The following is a 17,825-nucleotide window of genomic DNA, read 5'->3' as shown; positions in this document are numbered from 1 at the left end:
CTGTCTGACCTCACCTCCTGGCACTTAACTCTTTGCTTATTCTGCCAGAGCCAGATGTTTGTTCTTGCCCTCAGGTTTTGGTTCTGCAGTTCTCTCCATCTCAGTTTTTAGGGGCCTGCTTCTTCTCACAACTCAGGTTCAGTTCTCATGACCCCACCTCAGGTAACATAGGTTACATACAGCATCCTCACACTCTTCCTGAACACCCTCTAATGTTGCTCCTACAACCCCTATAAACCTATTTTATGTATTAATTTCACTGATAATCGTGTCTCCTCCTAGTAGAATGCAAAGTCTAAGGACTTGTCTGCTTATTTCACTTTTACAGCCTGGGCCTTGCATGGAGGAAGTGTAATTTTGGTTGAACTAGGAAGCAGATGCTCAGAGAGGTGGAGCCACTCTTTCATTGTCACACAGCAGAACTGGAATTAGGACCTTGGGCTCTAAGCCTTTGCTTTCTTTTTCCTCCCTTCTCTGACTCTGGTAGGGACCAGGGAACAAAATTTAACGGGGTGTCAAAAAACTCAGTCATCAAGATAATTATTGTTTTCAAAAATCAAAATTAATGCAAAAATATGATCAAAATATTTTTTTAAGTAAAAGACAAGATATGACCCTGCTTTGACTCACCTCATCCTATTCCCAGTCCTGGCGGATCCTGTCTTTATTAAAAACTTTAATATCTTGTTCCTCATGGATTTATTTTTTTCCATTAATTTTGATATTTAAAAAATATTGCATTAGAATATTACTTATCTCGATGACTGAGTTATTGCGCCCGCGCGTCACCCTTCTCTTTCTACTCCTCCCCTGGGGAAACTGAGGCGTGGAGGACTGGAAGGGGGGGTGCAGTGCGGAGCCCTGCTGAACTGCCAGAGCTCCCCCGGGAGGGGCCGGGCACTGACCTTAGCTTATCGCCCGAAGTGGAAGCAGCTAATTAAGTCCCCCGCCTGCGGGAGACCTTTCCCTGCCAGCGGGGCCGAGATAGCCGCGGTGACCTTTACGGAACCCAAGGCGGGGGCGGGAGAGGGAGCGGCGGCCGCGCGTAGGAAGGAGGTGGCGAGGTTGGGGGTAGCTCCGGGGCTGGGACCTGGGATCAAACACAGCCTCGGCTCCCCACGTCCAACCCATCGTCATAGGGCGATGGGGGAAGGGGAAAAGCACCCGTGACGTCATCGAACCCCGAGCCTGGCCTCAGCCACTGACGTCACAGATGAGCAGAGCTGCGTCATCTCATTCCTCCCGGGACGTCTGCACGCGAGGTCAAGAACTGGCAGACCAGGGAAGGGAGAAGTCTGAAAGGAGAGCTCTTTCCTTTCTCGCCCTTTACATTTGGTAAGGCGCTTATAGTACGCAGGAGCGGACTACCACTACCAGCAGGTCTTGCGTGCTGCGCATGCGCATGACCTCCAGTTAGCGCGGCAAAGCTTCGGGGTAGATTGAACTAGAAGGCTGGTTTTACAGCCGCAAACCAATCCCGACCTCACAGACCCCACCCCTTTATTCTTAGCCGCTGCTTCGTTGCGGGACTGACGGGCCCCGCTGCCTTTAAGGGTTCAGTTTCGTTTGATGGACATTCCTACCGACGAATCAGAGCGCCGGGAAGTCGAGAGGGTGTTGAAAAGCGTGCCTTGGGACCAATAACTTAATGTTAGGGCCCAGAACTATCCAATCACTTCTCCCGGCGTCGCCAATCACCCTGGGCCCCGCCCCCGGCCCGTGACGTAAGTAGGGTGGGTAGCAACAGTTGCCCCGGTGAGGGAAACGGAGGCGCCATAGCCACGGTAGTCGTGGCGACCAAGCAACCCGGCAACGCGTCAACAACAACAACTGCCCGGCCGACCCCCACCCCCACCCCCCCGGTCTGGCCCGGGGACCCTGGCACGTCCCGTCCCACTCCCAACATCTCCTCCAAGACCTCTGGAAAGCCCTTCTGTGGACAGAAGTGGGGAGAAGCCGAGGTAACAGGGGCGGCCCCGGGGTGGCGGGCCGAGACGAAGAGGACGGCGGGACCGGGGCGGTGGGTGTCGCTGTTATAGTCCGGGGGGAAGGGGCGGGCGGTCAAAATGGCGGCGGCGGCGACTGTCGGGGCCGTGGGGGCGGGGGCCGGGGCCCGGCTGGGGCGACACCACCCGCCCTGGCCCTGCGGCCCGGCCCCCATGAGGGGCGGGCGCTCGCAGCAGTCGGCTAGTGGAGGTCGGTCGGCCAGGGCGGGGGGCTTTTATATGTGGGGAGGTGCGGAGGGGCGGGCCTGGGGAGATTGAGCCAATAGGAGCTAGGTAGGGTGTGAGGCAGGGGCTGAGGCTGGTGGGCGGGGCCAGTCTTAAGGTATAGGCGGGGCCGGCTGGTGACCCCCCCCCCAAGGAACCCGTGGGACAGCTAACGCCGGCGCCTACCGCACTCGAGAGCAGTGGGAGGGCACCTGTGCCGCATCGCTTTAGAACAACCCCCAACCCCAGTCTTCCCCAGGACTCAGTGCCTGCCACCGCTGAGGCCTCAGTTTTCCATCCTGTAAAATGGGGAGAATCATTGTCATCGCCCCTTTTCCTAATTCCTTTCACGAATCTCTCTCACGTCATCTTTAAACTTTTATCCCATCTACTGTTTCTGAATGTTTGATAGATTAACTGTTAACTAGTTTTTATTTCAATCCTGCTGTCAGCTCCTAAAGCTGCTTTCTGTCTGAGCAGAGGCAAAGAGACAAAGTTTCATGGAGAAGCTGTGGGCTAGGAGTATGGCTTTAGCCTGGAGGACTTGGTTTGCAGAAAGCGAATCCTGTAGCGCCCAGGAGTGATCTTGAATGACTGAGTTAGAGGAACAGAAACTTGATTGCTTCTCTGTGGGCTGATGCTGTCCTAGACCTGGTGTGTCCCTGGGCAGGGGGCTTGTCCCTGGAGATAGGACCATTCCTAGCTGTTCTGCCCATCCAGGTCTCCTTTTCTGGGAATGGGGAGCAAATGGAGCCTGAGGAAGTTTCTTAGATTTCTTAAGCTGCTTCTGTTGGCCACACACATGTTTTTGTGTCAGTGAAGTTGGTGTCAACTGGGTCACATGTCACTGAGGAGGTACCAGCCTTCGGAGCCATCACACCAAGATCAGAGCGAAAGGGAAGTAAGTGCTCCAAGTTTGTTAGAGGAGAATCTGAAGGACTGCTTTGGCAGGTGGCAAAATCTGCCAGCTTGGGGAATAACTTGTGTTTTTTTTAATAGTCAGCCAGGCCAAGGCTACTTTCCTTTTTCTCCATCTTTCTTTGGAGCTTGGCATCAGCAGAGCTGAGTGGCTGTGTGCAAACTGCCATTTTTAAAACCAATCAATAAACTTCAAGAAAAAGGATCTTGCTTCAGGTTCTCCCAAAGCTTTCCCCCAAGAATTTGAGATAAGGCTGTGGGGCGGGGTGGGGGTGGGGTGGGGTGCTTCACTTCTCCAGGGAATTTTCCACCCCTCTGAGAGGGTGGGAAAGTTATGAAAGGTGGAGATTAATTTTTAGTCCAAGTCTAGAAATAACCAAGTTGCCAGAAAGATCAGTACCACCTGTTAGAAAGGCGAATTTTGAGCAGAAGGAGATGATTCCGATTATTTACTCTTGCTGACTGCCCCCCCACCCCCAAACCCGTAACTTACTTTTGATGGGCGCAAGCCCAGAGGGGTCATTTGACCAGGATAGGGAACACTGGCTTGGTTTGCTTGTCCTTGAAACCATCAACTGCTTTCTAGTTTTGTGCTCCCAGGTGAGTTACTTAACTTCTCTGGGCCTCAGTTTCCTTCAGTCTAAGTTGGGGGCAGTGATCATTGGCAATGATTTTAATTTCATGTTACTGTTCTGTGGATCCCATAAGAGAATACAAGTTGAGCATCAAATACATAGTAAGTGCTCAAACGATGTTAGCTGCTACTGTTATTATAATGATTGTCGCTTCCTGCTCAGCCCTCAGAATTACACCGTTGGTGTTTATTTTTATCATTTTAAATCTGGTGAAAGCTTAGTGGCTAGAAAGGTTGACTCACTTGCTGGGCTGTGTGGCTGGTGATAGGGATCCCAGGAGCTGGATGCCAGGACTCCAGTGTCTAGTGGGAAAGTGTCACTCTCCTAAAGCCCTTAGGAGAGGAGCCAGAAAGAAAAATTATTCCTGGGCCCCAGGCCCCGACTCAACCCCAAGCCTTCCAGGAGGCAGCTGGGTGAGCCAGGGGTGTGGATGTCACAGGAAAGGTGTCTCTGGGGCTGAGGTCCTCGTCCTCCCTTCCCACACATGCCTCAGCATTTTGGGGCTGAGGACAGGGGATGGGCCAGGTAGACCCCCCAGAGATGTTGCCTGCACATAGCAACTGCACAGTGCATAGTCTTCCTGGCCTAGGAGGTTCTTTTTGGACCAGGAGGCATCACCCACCCCTGTAACACAAGCCTGCTGCTGGCAGGAAACAGTAACTTTTTCACAAGGTCTCACGAATCAGTAGATTCGACACTCATAGCAGTGTGTTCCTGGCCCATGGACCCTCATTTGACAGTAAAAGTTGAGCCCCACTGTGTTCTAGGAGCTGGGGATGGAGTGATGGGCCCGTCTCTGCCCTTGGGGAGCTTCCTGTCTGGTAATGGAGGGAAGAGTAACTATGACTAAGAAAATAAACAAGGAAATACAGGGCCAGGAAGAAAATAAAACGGGAGTATGTGCTCCAGAGTGCTGGGGGGAGGGGCACTTGAAATCCAAGAAGGTGACAAATGAGCTGAGACCTGAATGATAAGAAGGAGTCTGTGGTGGAGGATGGGGGTAGAGGTAAAGAGAGCATATGGATAGGGGGACAAGCTGGTGCAGGAGGAGGCCTGGAGCATTTTAGGAATGAGAGACATTGTGGCTAGAACATCCAGAGTAAGAAAGGCAGGGACTGGAGGAGCCAGATCCCAAGGGCCCTGGAGGTCCTGGGAGGGACTCTGGATGTTATTTATGCTCTGTGATGGGGAGCCTTGGAGCCTTCTAAATAAATGAGTGACAAGATAGTATTTGTGTTTTCAAAGGATCTTATAGACTATAGAGGCAAGAGTGAAGCCAGGAGCTAATGACAAGGCAGTGGCAGCGGTCCAGGCAGGAGGTGATGGCTGCTCAGGCAAGCGTGGTGCTGATGAAGATGGGGAACAGTGCCTCACCTCAGGATCTATTTTGAAGGAGTTATTGACAAGTCTTAGAAACTAACGGGATATTGAAAATGAGGGAAACCCACATCGTTGCAGTTCATTTCCCCATTTCCCCATAAGTCCTTTAGTGAAGCCATTCTATAGATGAGAAGGATGAGTTTTCTTTCCCTTTCCTCAGGAGGGCCTCATCTAAGACATAAACCATGTGGTTATAGGATCTGGCATACAGAACAGGTCGCCAACTCTGGCTACCACCTGTTTTTGTGGCCCATGAGCTAAGAATGATTTTTACATTCTTAAATGATTGTGTGTGTGTGTGTGTGTGTGTGTGTTGGGGATATTTTATGACATGGATAATATGCCATGACGTGAAAATTATATGAAATTCAATCTCAGTGTTGAGTAATAAAGTTTTATTGGCACATAGCCACACTTACTTGTTTACATATATCTATGGCTGCTTTCCCACTGCAATGGCAGAGCTGAGTAATTGCAACAGAGATTGTCTGCCCACAAAGCCAAAAACCTTGACTGGCCCTTATATAGTTTGCCGGCCCCTGATCTAGAGTAATTGATTCATTCTCCAAAGAACATAGCTGTTGGCTTTGAAGATAGGACAGCCATTAGTGCTTTTCTTGGCAGTTTCATTGCCAAGGACTAGATTTGCTTAGTGATTCCCTTGTTTCATGTGCCCTGCTCCATAAAGAAAGGGATCTCATATTTAAAAAGATGGGGAAAGCCTCATGCTCTATAGAGATTTGTGACTTGTTCCTCTCTAGGGAATACCCTGCAGAACTCTGCTTAACCTGGTCATCCACAAATGGGAAAAAAAAGTACTTCTTGGTCAAATAACTATGGGAAACTTGGCATCCTGTATTGTCCCTTCTGGAGACTGACAATGGCAGTGCTAAAAAGGCCTCCCTCTAACAGAGAAGTTGGTTTTACTGTTTTATCCATCTCCCCCTCCCCTTTTTGAGCTCAGCCTTTCAGCTCTCATCCTGCCCCTGAGTGGATGGGATAAGGCCTGTGGGCTTTGTATCTCGAGGAGGAGAAAGCACCAGTGAGTGTGGAGCTTTTAAAGCCCTCTCCTGACAGATGGGGTCACAAGGGGCCAGGTCACTGAAGGCCGAGAAAGCCCAGGCCAGGGTTTCTCAGAAAATGCCCCCAGGGCCACCTGCCTCAGACTCATCTAGGGGTGGGAGTAGCTCAAACGGCAGACTCCAGGGTCATCACAGACGCTGGGCAGTGGGGCCCGGGAACCTGCATTTGACCAGCTTCAGGTGATGCTGAGGACACCTGGGTGCCTCCTTCCAAGAGCTCGAGGATCATGTCTGTCTCTTTCCCTCTCCATCCCCACCTGGCACAGATATTTGTGGAGTGAATAATAGCAGTAGCAGCTTCCACTTCTCAGTATTTGTTGGGTGCTGAGCAGATCTCATTGGATTTTTACAACAGCCCTGTGAATCGGCTGTTCTCATCACGCCCAGGTGACAGATAGGGAAACTGAGGCCCAGAGGAAGGTCAATCGTGTTCATGAGCTGAGCCAGAGTTGTGTGATGGTGTGAGGAGCCCCTGGGAGGTGGCCCCTCTAATGCAGGAAGGAGTTTGGGGAGGGCAGGGGCTCGAGGCGGACGTCATCTCCCTGTGCATGGCAGGCAGCCGCCTCTTTCATCTCCAGGTGGGCAAACTCCTCCTGCTGCCTGAGTCCCCGACAGGGAAGCACTGAGACCAACCACCCATCCGCCCTGCTTGGTGGATGGCTCCCCATAACCTGGACCAGGGTCTATCCCATCTGCCTCTGCCCCTCTGTCCCTAATGACTTGGCCTGGCAGGGAAGGTGGCCCCAGAGCTCCGCCAGCTCTATCTGTGGCAGCCCTGTGCGTGGGCACACCCAAGTATAGACAGAAGTCCCCATTTCCTGTGTAGTCCACAGCCCAGAGCAGGAAGGCAGGGCCTGGTGGCTATGTTCTCTTTCTTGGAGCTTTGTTAAAGGGCCCTGGCCAGTGATGTGACCTAGGGCCGTTTCCTAAGTGCTGATCCTGCGCCAGGTGCTTGGCCAAGCTTGCCCACCTGACCAGACTGAACTCTTCAGCAACCCTACATTGTAGGCCTACTGTCCTCCCATTTCACAGGCTGGGCAGTGGAGGCCCAGGGAGGGGAGGTCCTTCCCCACGCCACACAGGAGATAGTCAAGTTCAAGTTGTGCATCAGCCCCATCCAGGACTTGCCTCTCATCTGCCTTGCCCCCTGCTGACTCGGACATCTCTTACATTTGGCATCAAAGGGCAGAGTGGGAATCTCAGGAAGGGAGGTACCTAGGAACCACTGTGCTGCCCAGCATCCCTCAGGCTGCTCCGGGGGGCTTCCTGCTCCCCATTCTGCTACTCTAATGGGACCCAACCCTCTGGGGTTAAGGGTGACCTTTAGGTCTCCCGACCTGAAAATCTACTGATTGTGAGAGATAAATGAGCCTGTCTCTCTGAGTAGGGCTGGGGACTAAGAGCATGTCTAGGGGTCAGGGTCAGAGAGACATGAGTTCAAAGGCTTCCGTCCCTGTTGCTGTGTACCCTTTTGGCAGCTCACCCTGGAGCCTAGCTTTGCTCATCTGTAAAATGGGCATAGTGGCTCATCCCTCACTGGGCTGCTGTGAGATGGTAATCACAGCAAAGCCCTCTGGGGCTTCTCATCAAGGAGCACTAGTTGTTTTTCTCCTCCTTCCCCTTGAAAATCCCACTCTTAGTCGGACCTCAGGCAGCGCTCTCAAATTCAAATAACTTCAGGGGCAAGGCAGGGCCAGGAAGGTATGGGGCTGGAGCTTCACCTCTGAACCACTCAAACATTTGTTCCACTGTCCTTAGATGCTCAGGAGCTGGGAATGCACATTAGTGCACGGTGGGGGGTGGGGGCGACACCGGCTGCCCATCCCCTGCAGAGGCAGGGCTTAGGGAGAAGGGGGTGCAGCCTTGCTTAGCCCAGCACCTGGGAGAGGGACTGTGATCCTTTAGCCACCAGAAAAGCTGCCTCTGCCTGGTTAGATGGACCCCATTCTGAGGGCAGCAGCAGCTGCGGGGTCTGCCCTGTAGCCCTAGAAGGGCACCTTCCCTGCGATGAGTTCACATCTGGTGTGTCCACCTATAACTTCCCTTAGGCAAAGGCCTGAAAGCTTCTGTGGCCACAAGCAGTTCAGGGGGCTTTTTGGGCTCAGACATCTTCCTGGTGTCTGGCACCCCACTGGGAATGATACTCAGCCAAGAATCCAAGACCAGATGGTGGGCAGGTAGGGAGCTCGCACAGGCTGGCTGGCAGACAGCTTTCCCCACGACTTTCCTTTCCAGCAGTTAGCTGGCTAGTCAGGTGCTCAGAGCACCCAGGGTTCAGACTCAGTTTCGGTGCTTCCCTGCTATGTGGCCTGGGGCAAGCTCCTTAACCTCTCTGAGCCTCAGCTCCTCATCTGGCAGACTGAACCCAAACTCAGATGTGATTGTTGCAAAGTTTAAAACGAAATCATGTAAAGAATGCACTCAGTTACAGGGCCCAGCCTGCAGCAGCCCTCAGAACTGTATTATCATTTGTCCCTGGGTAAGGGCCCAAGTTCCCCCCAGCACAGGGATCCCCCAGGCACCAGGGACTGGGACAGAAGAAGGCAGGAGTCCTGGGCAGGGTAAGTGGAAGAGGCACAGAGCAGCCTCGGTCCATACTCAGTGCCCCTGCTGTGATGGGTGGGTTCTATCTGGCCACCAGCCTCGGGATTTAATTAAGTTAGTGATGAACCCAAACATGTCTCTAGGGAGCCAGGAGCTGTCCCTGGTTTCCTCTGCCTGTAGATTAATTCTTGTTTTTCCTTCTTTTTTTTTTCTCCTCTTCCCTCCTCCCCTTCTTCATCCCAAGGAATAAAAAAAAAAAGCCTTATTATTACCATTTTCCCCACTGTTGGCATGGCAACACAGGCATACGTTACGGAGCTACAGGCAGCCCCACAACCCTCCCAGCCACCACAGGCCCCGCCACAGGCTCAGCCCCAGCCACCACCACCACCATCAGTGGCACCCCAGCCCCCCCAACCCCCCGCCACCGCCACCCCCCCCCAGCCCCAGTATGTCACTGAGCTGCAGAGCCCCCAGCCCCAGGCGCAGCCACCGGGAAGCCAGAAGCAGTTCGTGACGGAGCTCTCAGCTGCCCCCACGCCCTCACAGCCGGCTGGCACACCCGCCCCGTCCCCGGTGTCCCAGCAGTACATCGTGGTCACCGTGTCAGGTAAGTGAACGTGTGTGCAGAGCCAGTGTGCTCTGTGAACAGCTCTGAGAGGAGCTTTTGGGAGCGTGGCTGTGAGGGCAGCGTGGTGATGCCCTCCCACTGTCACTTACTGGGCCTGTTACCAGGACGGCAACTTTCAAACTCTCCAGGATTCCCGGGATGGGATTTGGGGGGTAAGTGTCTGGGGACGAACTTGTCAGGCCAGGCAGGGAGGCCTCTGTGCCCTCAGCTCCTCCCTACCAAGGCAGCTCCGAGAGCTGTTTCTGTCTGTCCCCAAGTAAGAGGTCACTTAAAGAAAGGATTGGGCAGTGGAGTTCAAGTTCACACGCCTGTTGGAGAGGAGGGCGAGCATGTGGCTGCTGTGCTCTAGCCCTGGCCTCGCCGCTCACCAGCCCCTTGGCCACCCTGCCTCCGTTGCCTCATCCAGAAAAGTATCGTAATGGCTTCGCGGCTCGGGATGCGTGTGAGGTGCTCAGGGAGGCGCTTCAGGGAGATCAGCTCGAGAACCTGAGGCATGGTCTCTCCTCCCCTCCCGTTTCAGTTTTGGCAGGACTTAGGGGCCATGCAGGGCTCTTGGCTGGACAAGTTCAAGAGCATGTGGCCAAGGTCTCCTGTTTCTCACTATGGCCGCCCCTTACAGCCATGGAGCAAATGACCAGGAAGCTTGGCTTATGACACCCATGGTTCCTGCCCACATCACCTAACCCACGGCCCAGCTCCTCCCAGGATGGGGACAGGCTGGGCAGAGGGAACCAGGAGCAGAGGGTTGGGACAGGCGGTCACTCCCCTGAGGAGAGGGTGCAGCTCAGACCAGGACAGGGCATTGTTAGTGGTTTTCACTGGGTATAAGGTAGGGGGAAGATACAGCAAAACCCCAAGTTGAGGCTCACCTGGTTCTTCTGGAGTGGGGGGAAAAAGGGATGGGGGTCACAGGGCATCGTGGGGGGCTGTGGAAGGAGCAGGTCAAGACTGAGTTTAGGACGACAGATGACAGAGACTCATATCTGTGGCAATGTACGTGGCCTGTGGGACCAGGACAGACGTAGCCAGGGCTCTGGGCAGCATCCTGGAGGCTCCTGGTAGTTTTGGGGTTCCCAGGAAGGGCCAGGGGGTGGAGCACGCAGGGGCTCAGAGCAGTGACTCTACCACACAGATGGTATGGAGGGATGGCACAGGAGAGCCATGAGCACACCAGCTTGAGGCCAGCCTGTGGGCATGGCCAGGGTTGCGGCCATAGGTCTCCTGTGGGTTCTCAGCACTGCCCAGTGATCCGCTACATTTCCTCCTCAGTGTGCCCCTCACTGTCCGAGAAACCACTTCCCCTCTTACCTCCATTACCTCCCTTTCCGTCTGTGCTCTTGACCCCTGACCTTGCTGCCAACCTCACTGGGGACAAGGCACCATCACGTGATGAGAAGGACCCCATCCCCCCCAGCCAGTCTCCCAGCTCCTTGTGTCCATCTGTGTCCACCAGCTCTGCGTGTCCCAGGTCACCCCCTCCAGGATTGGCTGCTGCCCTCCTGGCCTTGTCGCTTGATCCCTATCGTACATGCTTTGCCACCTGTTCTCAAAGATGAAACCGCTGCCTTTTAACCAGGACCCAGCAGGTCCGGCACCCACTCCAGCTACTACCAGTGTCTTCTCTTCCCTTTAAGTCCGAATTCCTCAAAGGATTCATCCTGCCTGCCTCACCCCAAGCTCTCTTCTCAGCCACCTATACCTTTCCTCCCGTGTCCCAGATGGAGTCACCGTCCTCTCAGAGACACCCTCCTATCCTAGTCTCCACCCATATCCCTGCCACCCCTTCTACGCCCCCTTTGATGCTTCCTCCTCTTCTCCTGGCTTTATCAGCAGTGCCCTCATCAGGCCTTCGGCCTCCTCTCTACTCCAGTGACTCATCTTTCATGGTGGCCGTGTCCAGTGTCTCCGCTTTCGATGCCACCTCTATACTGACAATACCCACAGTGAAGTCTGTGCCCTGAGCTGCGGCCCTGGACCCCAGGATCTTGTGTCCAGCTTCTTGTGACCATCCACTTGGTCAAACAGGTCTCTCAAGCCACCATGGCCAAATGGACCTCTGGACTTCTCCCAATTCAAATCCTGTTGACAACCGTCGATTAGGTCCTGTCACATTCCAGCTCAACCCAGATGATTCTGAGGCAGGTGGTCCTGAGTCACTCTGAGAAACCCTGGCCTGGGCTTTCTGGGCCCTAGGAGATCTTGCCCCCTGTGTCCCCTCCCACAGGAAAGGGCTTTAAAAGCTCCACACTTGCTGTACTCCTGCTGATGGACACCCAGCCTTCCAACTCTGGCCTGCGAGGCCTGCGGCTGCCTGGCCCTGCCTGGTCCCACAGCCCCCCGCACCCCTGCTCCAGCTCCACTGGCCTTCCTGTGGCTCTGCTAACCCCCCAGGCTCAGTCCAGCCTCTAGGCTTTTGCAGTGTCCTCAGCCTAGAGTCCGCCCATCCTAGACTTTGTGGTGGCTCATCCCTTGTGTTCTTCCAGTCTCTGCTCAGATGCCACCCCCCTGATGCCCAGACCTCCTCACCCCCACTCTCACTCCCTGTCTCCTTACTTTGCTTTAATTTTCTTCTTAACATTCATCACCACCTGAAGTGATGGTGATAATGATGTCCACCTCCATATCTGTGAGGGCAGCGTTCTGTCCCCTGAGTCTTTGTGGAATGACTAGTGAACGTTCACCTGAGTGCTGGCCTGACCCAGCGCAGCCCTCACAACCCGCCAGCCCCTGGGTGGCCAAGAGCAGGCGGGAAGCCTTGCCTGGCTCTGCCAGAGGGCTTTACTCAGCCTCCAGGACACTGATTGGCCCTGGATCTCCTGGCTGCCGGCTTAAGCTGCCTTCTGGTTCAGGGTCCCTAGAGCAAGGGTCTGGAATGGGCACACAGGTCTAGGCCCCAGAACTCCCCAAGTCCCAGCCCCTCTCCTCTCTTCCCCTCAGCTTCTCCAGCTCCTTCTGGCGCTCCCCCAGGGAGGCCCCATGCTTAGAGGTCAAGGCCAGGAGAGGTCTTTGGGTCAGAGACCTGGGCAGGACTCTCACTAGCTGTGGGGCCCAGGGAGGTGGCTTTCATCCCCCACTCCCCACCCCTAGTCTTCCCACCATGCTACGGGGCACTCTGGGCTATTGAGATGACTCTCGGAATCCCTTCTTTGGTTGGGCAGTGGCTTAACCATCTTTTACAGTGATCCTGTCCTGGGGGATTTCATTTTCCTGCTGCTTCTGGCTCTGGTGGCAGTGAGCCTGTCCCTGGAAGGGTGACTGGACGATGCTTCCTTGATCTGTTCCGAGGAAGGGGAGGTTGGCTGGTGCCCTGCTGCTGCTCTGTTGACCCCTCCCCCATCCCTTGCAGTGATTTCCCAGGGTTCCTCCATGACCCTCTCCCAGGCTATTGTCCCTTTGCATCTAAGGGTAGCCATTGGGCCATGTGAGCCAGTCCCCGGGGTGGGAGGGGTTGGGGGGGGTGTAAGTGACACCAGTGAAGGCTGCAGCAAGGCGCCTGGGGCTCCTCCAGGGCCAGAAGCAATCTGAGCTGACCAGGGACCCAGGGAGTCAAAGGGAGGGAACAGGGAGGGGCCTGGACCCAGACCTGGAGTCCAGGCTGGCAGCCAGCTGGGAGTAGCAACAGAAGGCAGGTCATCCAGCTCGGTTCTTGCAGGCTCTGCCCTAAGGTGCCTTTGGATGTGATGGAAACGCAGTTCAAGTTTCCCTGCTCAAAAATAATCCTCTAGCTCCAGGAATCCCATATTCAGAGGCCACCAGACTCTTCACCGGAAACTTGAGGCAGAAGGAGGGTGCTATGGGCCCTGGCAGCATCCCCAGGACAGTGAAAGCAAGCCTGCCCCCCAGGGATGGGGCTGGGCTTAAGGTGGGCCTGCGTCCAGCCTCTTCCCTGCTTCTCTCTGGGAGTCCAAAGGACGTGTGCCCAGGAAATTGATGTGAAGGGTGTGGGGGGCTAGGGTTTCCCCACAGATGGGGAAACCAAGGTCAGGACAGACAAGGGACCCAGGACCCGGGGGGGAAGCAGGGACCTAGAGCCCCCGCTAAGAGCCCCTGACTGAAATCATCCCTGAGAGCAAAGGACCAGGAGGTAGAGGGCAAGACTGCCCCATCTGTTGTCTCTGGGGAACAGGCCTCCCTCAGCCTCCCCAAGTAGCTTGTGGCGTTTGAGGCATGAGTAGGTCTTGAAGGGGAAGTATGGGGTGGAGGGAGGAAGAGAGGCTCATTAGATTGAGGGACAGGAAATCAGCTGCCACTTCCTGACTAGAGACTTGAGACGGTGGGGCCCTCCCTGACCTCATGCACATGCCCAGAATGGAGATGGCAGACAGATGCAGGCGCTCTCAGACTCCATGTCCACCCCCCCACCCCAACCACACACACACAGCTCGGGCAAGACACAGACGGGGCATGCAGGAAGCCCTTCGTCCAGGAGTAGACTCTGGAATCTCACCTGCTCATCCTCATGTGCGGCCTGGCCTGCCCTCCTGACCTGGCAAACATGGGGGTCCCCGCCTTGGGGGCCACCCCAGAGGCAGGAGACAGGCAAGACTGCTTCCCAGGCTTTCCCGTGCTAGGCAGATGTCTGATCTCAGCAGGTCCCAGGGCCTCCGACTGCTCAGGATCCCTCTCAAGAATCAGCCTTGGTGTTTTCATCAGAGCCCTCAGGGCCTAGGACGTGTCTGGGGCCAGCCCCCCTACTCACTGCCCGTCCTGCATCAGGCCAAACTTCCCACGGGCCTCCTTGGTTGGGCGCCATCCCTTGGGCTGGGTCTGGCTCCCTGTGCCCCACAGACACCCAGGTGTGCCGGGTTCCTCACGTGACTCAGGGTTTTCTCAGGTTTCTTCCAGGAGGCCGTCTCAGTGAGGGCCTCCTCCTTCACGGCTCAGGGAAGCCTAAGTGGATGCAAGGGAAGATTCTAGTAAAACAAGAATCCCTGCCTCCTGGAGTTGGCTGCAGAGGCAGCTGGCCCAGCAGGCACGGTGTTGTCCTAATGCCTGCCCCACATGTGGCCCACGGGAGGCTTCCCTTGGAGGCTGAGCCCACCCTGGGATGTTCTGGACCTTGTGTTGTCCTAGTAGGCCCTGGACCCATGTCTGAGTGTATCAGAGCCTGTCCTCTACCCACATAGCTGAATCTGCACACCGCTGCCCTTGGGGCCTTAGCCCAGGCATAACCTGCGACTCTGGGTTCCATGCATGGTGTGAGGTTCATGTGGGCACAGACATTGGCCTGTGTCCTGGCCTGCCTGTTCCCAACCGGGTGACCTTGGGCAAGTCACTTCCTTTCTTGTCTCTGCTGTCTTATCTGAAATCAGGGTGGCAGGCAATTAAAGTTTTATTCATCTCCAGGTGCCCAAGAAGACCCTACCACAGCTCCTGGGGCACTGGAAGCACTATAGTTAATCCTAGTCCTCCTTGTCCACCGCCCCCCCATTCTTGCCAGGAGCCCCAGAAAGTGGGGCTGGAACCCGGGCTCCTTGTGGCAACATGTTGGAGAGAGGGCAGGCACACGTGTGCCTCCACCCCCACCCCAGCCTCTGGGACTGCTGGGAGCACACCAGGCCACATGAGTGGGTGGGATGCACACGGTCCTGGCTGGGGTGAGGGTCTCCCGGCCAGCGTCTCTCAGGGACACTACCTCCTGCACCCCCACGGCCCAGCTCCTGTTAATCGCTCAGTGAGATGTGCATGAAACTCAAGCTTCACCCGCCAGATAGCATCTCTGGGTACCAGCCTCCCTCCTGACCCCATATTATAGCCCCAGCTATGGGAAGGCCCCATTCAGGCTGCTCCTGCTGGGAGGGGAATGTTTATTCCCAGAGGGCAGCTGGGTGCTCTGCATCCACCCGGGGATTAGCTCAAGGCTGTGGGCAGAAAGCCGCCCTCGCACCCTGCTGCTCCCGAAGAGGTGGGCCAGGAGCACCACGCAGGCTCCCCTGGGTGCTGGGGCGGGGGCCTGGTGAGGTGGGCACCATGTTCTACGATTGCCTCTTCTCAGCTGCCCTTCGGCGTGAGTATCCACCTACCCCACCCCACTGAGGACAGAGAGGCTAGGACCGTGGAGAGGGTGGCGACGCTTAGCCACCAGCCAGCAAGGCCTTCTGAGGCCACTCCTCTGACCAGCTTCTATTCCTGGGAAGCCAGGGGTCATCTTGGGGAAGGGGACCCCAGTGTCTTGGTCCTTCTGGGCTGCTGGGACCCCAGGGTAGGGGCCAGTCACTGTCTGTCCACAAGTCCTGTCTGTTGGAAAAAGAGGGTCCAGCAATGCTGAGCCTTCACTGCATCATGGCTCCCCAATCACCCCTTTTGGGATGAGAAGGACGGGGGTGGGGGTGGGGCTGCTTCTGGATGTTAAGGGTCCTCCTGGCCCTCACTCTACCCCAATGGGCAGCGGCAGGGCTGGCACCCTCAGGGGTTGGGTTGGCTTCAGGCTTCAGCATCCCCTCCTGATGGGCTCAGGCTCAGGGTGGGGGTGGGGGCAGAGGCAGGGTTGACCCCGTGACCCCTTCTCCCAGAAGGTGCCATGCGGGCCAGTGAGACTGTGTCGGAGGCCAGTCCGGGCTCCACAGCCAGCCAGACCGGAGTCCCCACTCAGGTGGTTCAGCAGGTGCAAGGCACCCAGCAGGTAGGACACACCCCTTCCCCAGGGCAGTGGGTAGGGCATATGAGGGGGCAGTGAGGGCTGTGGCTGTGGGTACCTGGCCTCCCCTCCTCACCCCGCTGCCAGAGCCATCTGCTCACCTGTCCTTATCAAGATGTTCACTTCAGCTGCCCCTCTGCCCGCCAGGCCGGGCCTTCTGGGGGAAGCCAGCACAGCTCAGGGCCTTCTTCCTTGCCCCCGCAGCGACTGCTGGTCCAGACAAGCGTGCAGGCAAAACCGGGCCATGTGTCACCCCTCCAGCTCACCAACATCCCCGTGCCCCAGCAGGTAAGGCTGCCATACCTGGCCTCGGCCCTCACAGCCACCCTAGGGGGCAGAACCAACCCCCTATAGCCTTCAGGGGTCTGCCCTCACCAGCTGCGGGACACAGGCCCCATCCAGGGGCTGCCCCACCCACTGCCTTCAGCAGGTGAGACTGTCTGGGCCCATCGGGGAAGGAGGAGACTTAACAGAATTAAGGATTGGCAGTAAGGAAGGTGGCTTGCAGGTCCAGCCTGGTGTCCCCAAGCAGAGAACCCAAGGCTGATTAGGCGCTGAGAGCCCATAGCCAACACAGGGACTGTGAGTTCTCTATCCCCCAGGAGGCTGCAGGTGGGGTGCCAGGCTCAGCACAGACCAGGACTAAGTCCCATCACATTCAAGGGTGAGGCTCCCTGGACACAAACCCTGGCTCTGCTGTTTACCGATGCCAGGACCTCAGGCAAGCGTGTTGGCTGCCTGAGCCTCACTGTCACCTTCTGTTAAGTGGGGGTAACAACAGTGCTGCATCGGGGCTTTTGAGGCGAGTCCGTGAGCTTATAGGGTGCAACACTAGGCTGTCTCCTGGCTCAGCACAGATGCTCGTTAATGCTCATTAACTCCATACCACCTGTCATCAGTGAACTGTGGTCCTTCTCCCTTCTGGCTCCAGGCTCTCCCTACGCAGCGGCTGGTGGTACAGAGCACAGCCCCAGGTGGCAAGGGCAGCCAGGTCTCCCTGCCCGTGCATGGCACCCAGCAGGTGCACTCACCCCCTGAGGTAGGTGGTGGCCCTGTCAGCCCGCTCCGTGCTCCTCTCTCCCCAGGTTGGCCATGTACTCCCATAGTATACTTGGGGCTCCCTGTCATGCCCCCCACAGCCCCAAGTTCCAGAATCCTCCAGCCCTCTCCTCTCAGCCTTGATGCCCTTACTGATCCCGGACAGGGTGGCTTAGCTGCCTGATTCCTGACTGCTGTTTCTGGGAGGAGGAGCAACTCCCCCCCACCCCCCCACCCGACCCCTCTGCGTTGAGATAGGTCTTACAGCTCAAGCTCAGGTGTATCTCCCAGGACACAAAGTGGATCCTTCTTCCCTTTGCAGGGTGGGTAGAGGTTCCTCCACAGGGTGGAATCTGGGGACCCCCCCAAACATCTTTAAGAGTGTTGGGGGCAAGGAGGCCATGGGTGGCGGGAAGCATGGAAGTTGGCATTAGGAACTTGGGGTCAGACCCCCCCCAGCTCAGCCATTTACTCCTGAGGGACTGTGGGCAGGCCCTTGGAGACTTCTGCACCTAGAGTTTTCTACGCGTAAAACAGCTAATAATACCAGCATGTCCCAGAGCTCATAGGGGCTCTGTAGCCATCCTGCCTGGGGACAATGCCTAGTGACACTACTCATAGCTGTGTGGCTGTGGGCATGTCCGTTGCTGTCTGTGCCTCAGCACATCTGGAAATTAGGGAACCCCTTACCTATGCTTCCTCACCTCAGGGCTACAGCCCCTCCACTTATGGAGATAGTAGGTAGCCCCT

At 56.0% G+C, this 17,825-nt stretch overlaps 1 protein-coding gene across 6 annotated transcripts in view; it reads left to right on the top strand.

The window, feature by feature from the left end:
• Positions 1-1,098: 1,098 nt before the first annotated feature.
• The window catches only part of RFX1 (regulatory factor X1), a 31,263-nt gene continuing 14,536 nt past the window's right edge, over positions 1,099-17,825 (top strand). Inside the window, exons 1-5 of one of the 6 annotated variants that reach the window (XM_074338083.1) lie at positions 1,099-1,335; positions 9,014-9,379; positions 15,913-16,022; positions 16,242-16,325; positions 16,969-17,076. In XM_074338083.1, the coding sequence (XP_074194184.1) occupies positions 9,061-9,379; positions 15,913-16,022; positions 16,242-16,325; positions 16,969-17,076 (621 nt within the window). In that variant the 5' untranslated portion in view covers positions 1,099-1,335; positions 9,014-9,060. Of the gene's footprint in view, positions 1,336-1,746; positions 1,962-2,930; positions 3,112-9,013; positions 9,380-15,912; positions 16,023-16,241; positions 16,326-16,968; positions 17,077-17,825 lie in introns of those variants that run through there. The other 5 variants (XM_074338084.1, XM_074338081.1, XM_074338086.1 and 2 more) reach the window with 5 other exon arrangements.

This window comes from Rhinolophus sinicus, linkage group LG07 (assembly GCF_036562045.2).
Source record: "Rhinolophus sinicus isolate RSC01 linkage group LG07, ASM3656204v1, whole genome shotgun sequence".
NCBI classification, from domain to species: domain Eukaryota; kingdom Metazoa; phylum Chordata; class Mammalia; order Chiroptera; family Rhinolophidae; genus Rhinolophus; species Rhinolophus sinicus.
This window is presented reverse-complemented; position numbering and strand designations above follow the sequence as displayed.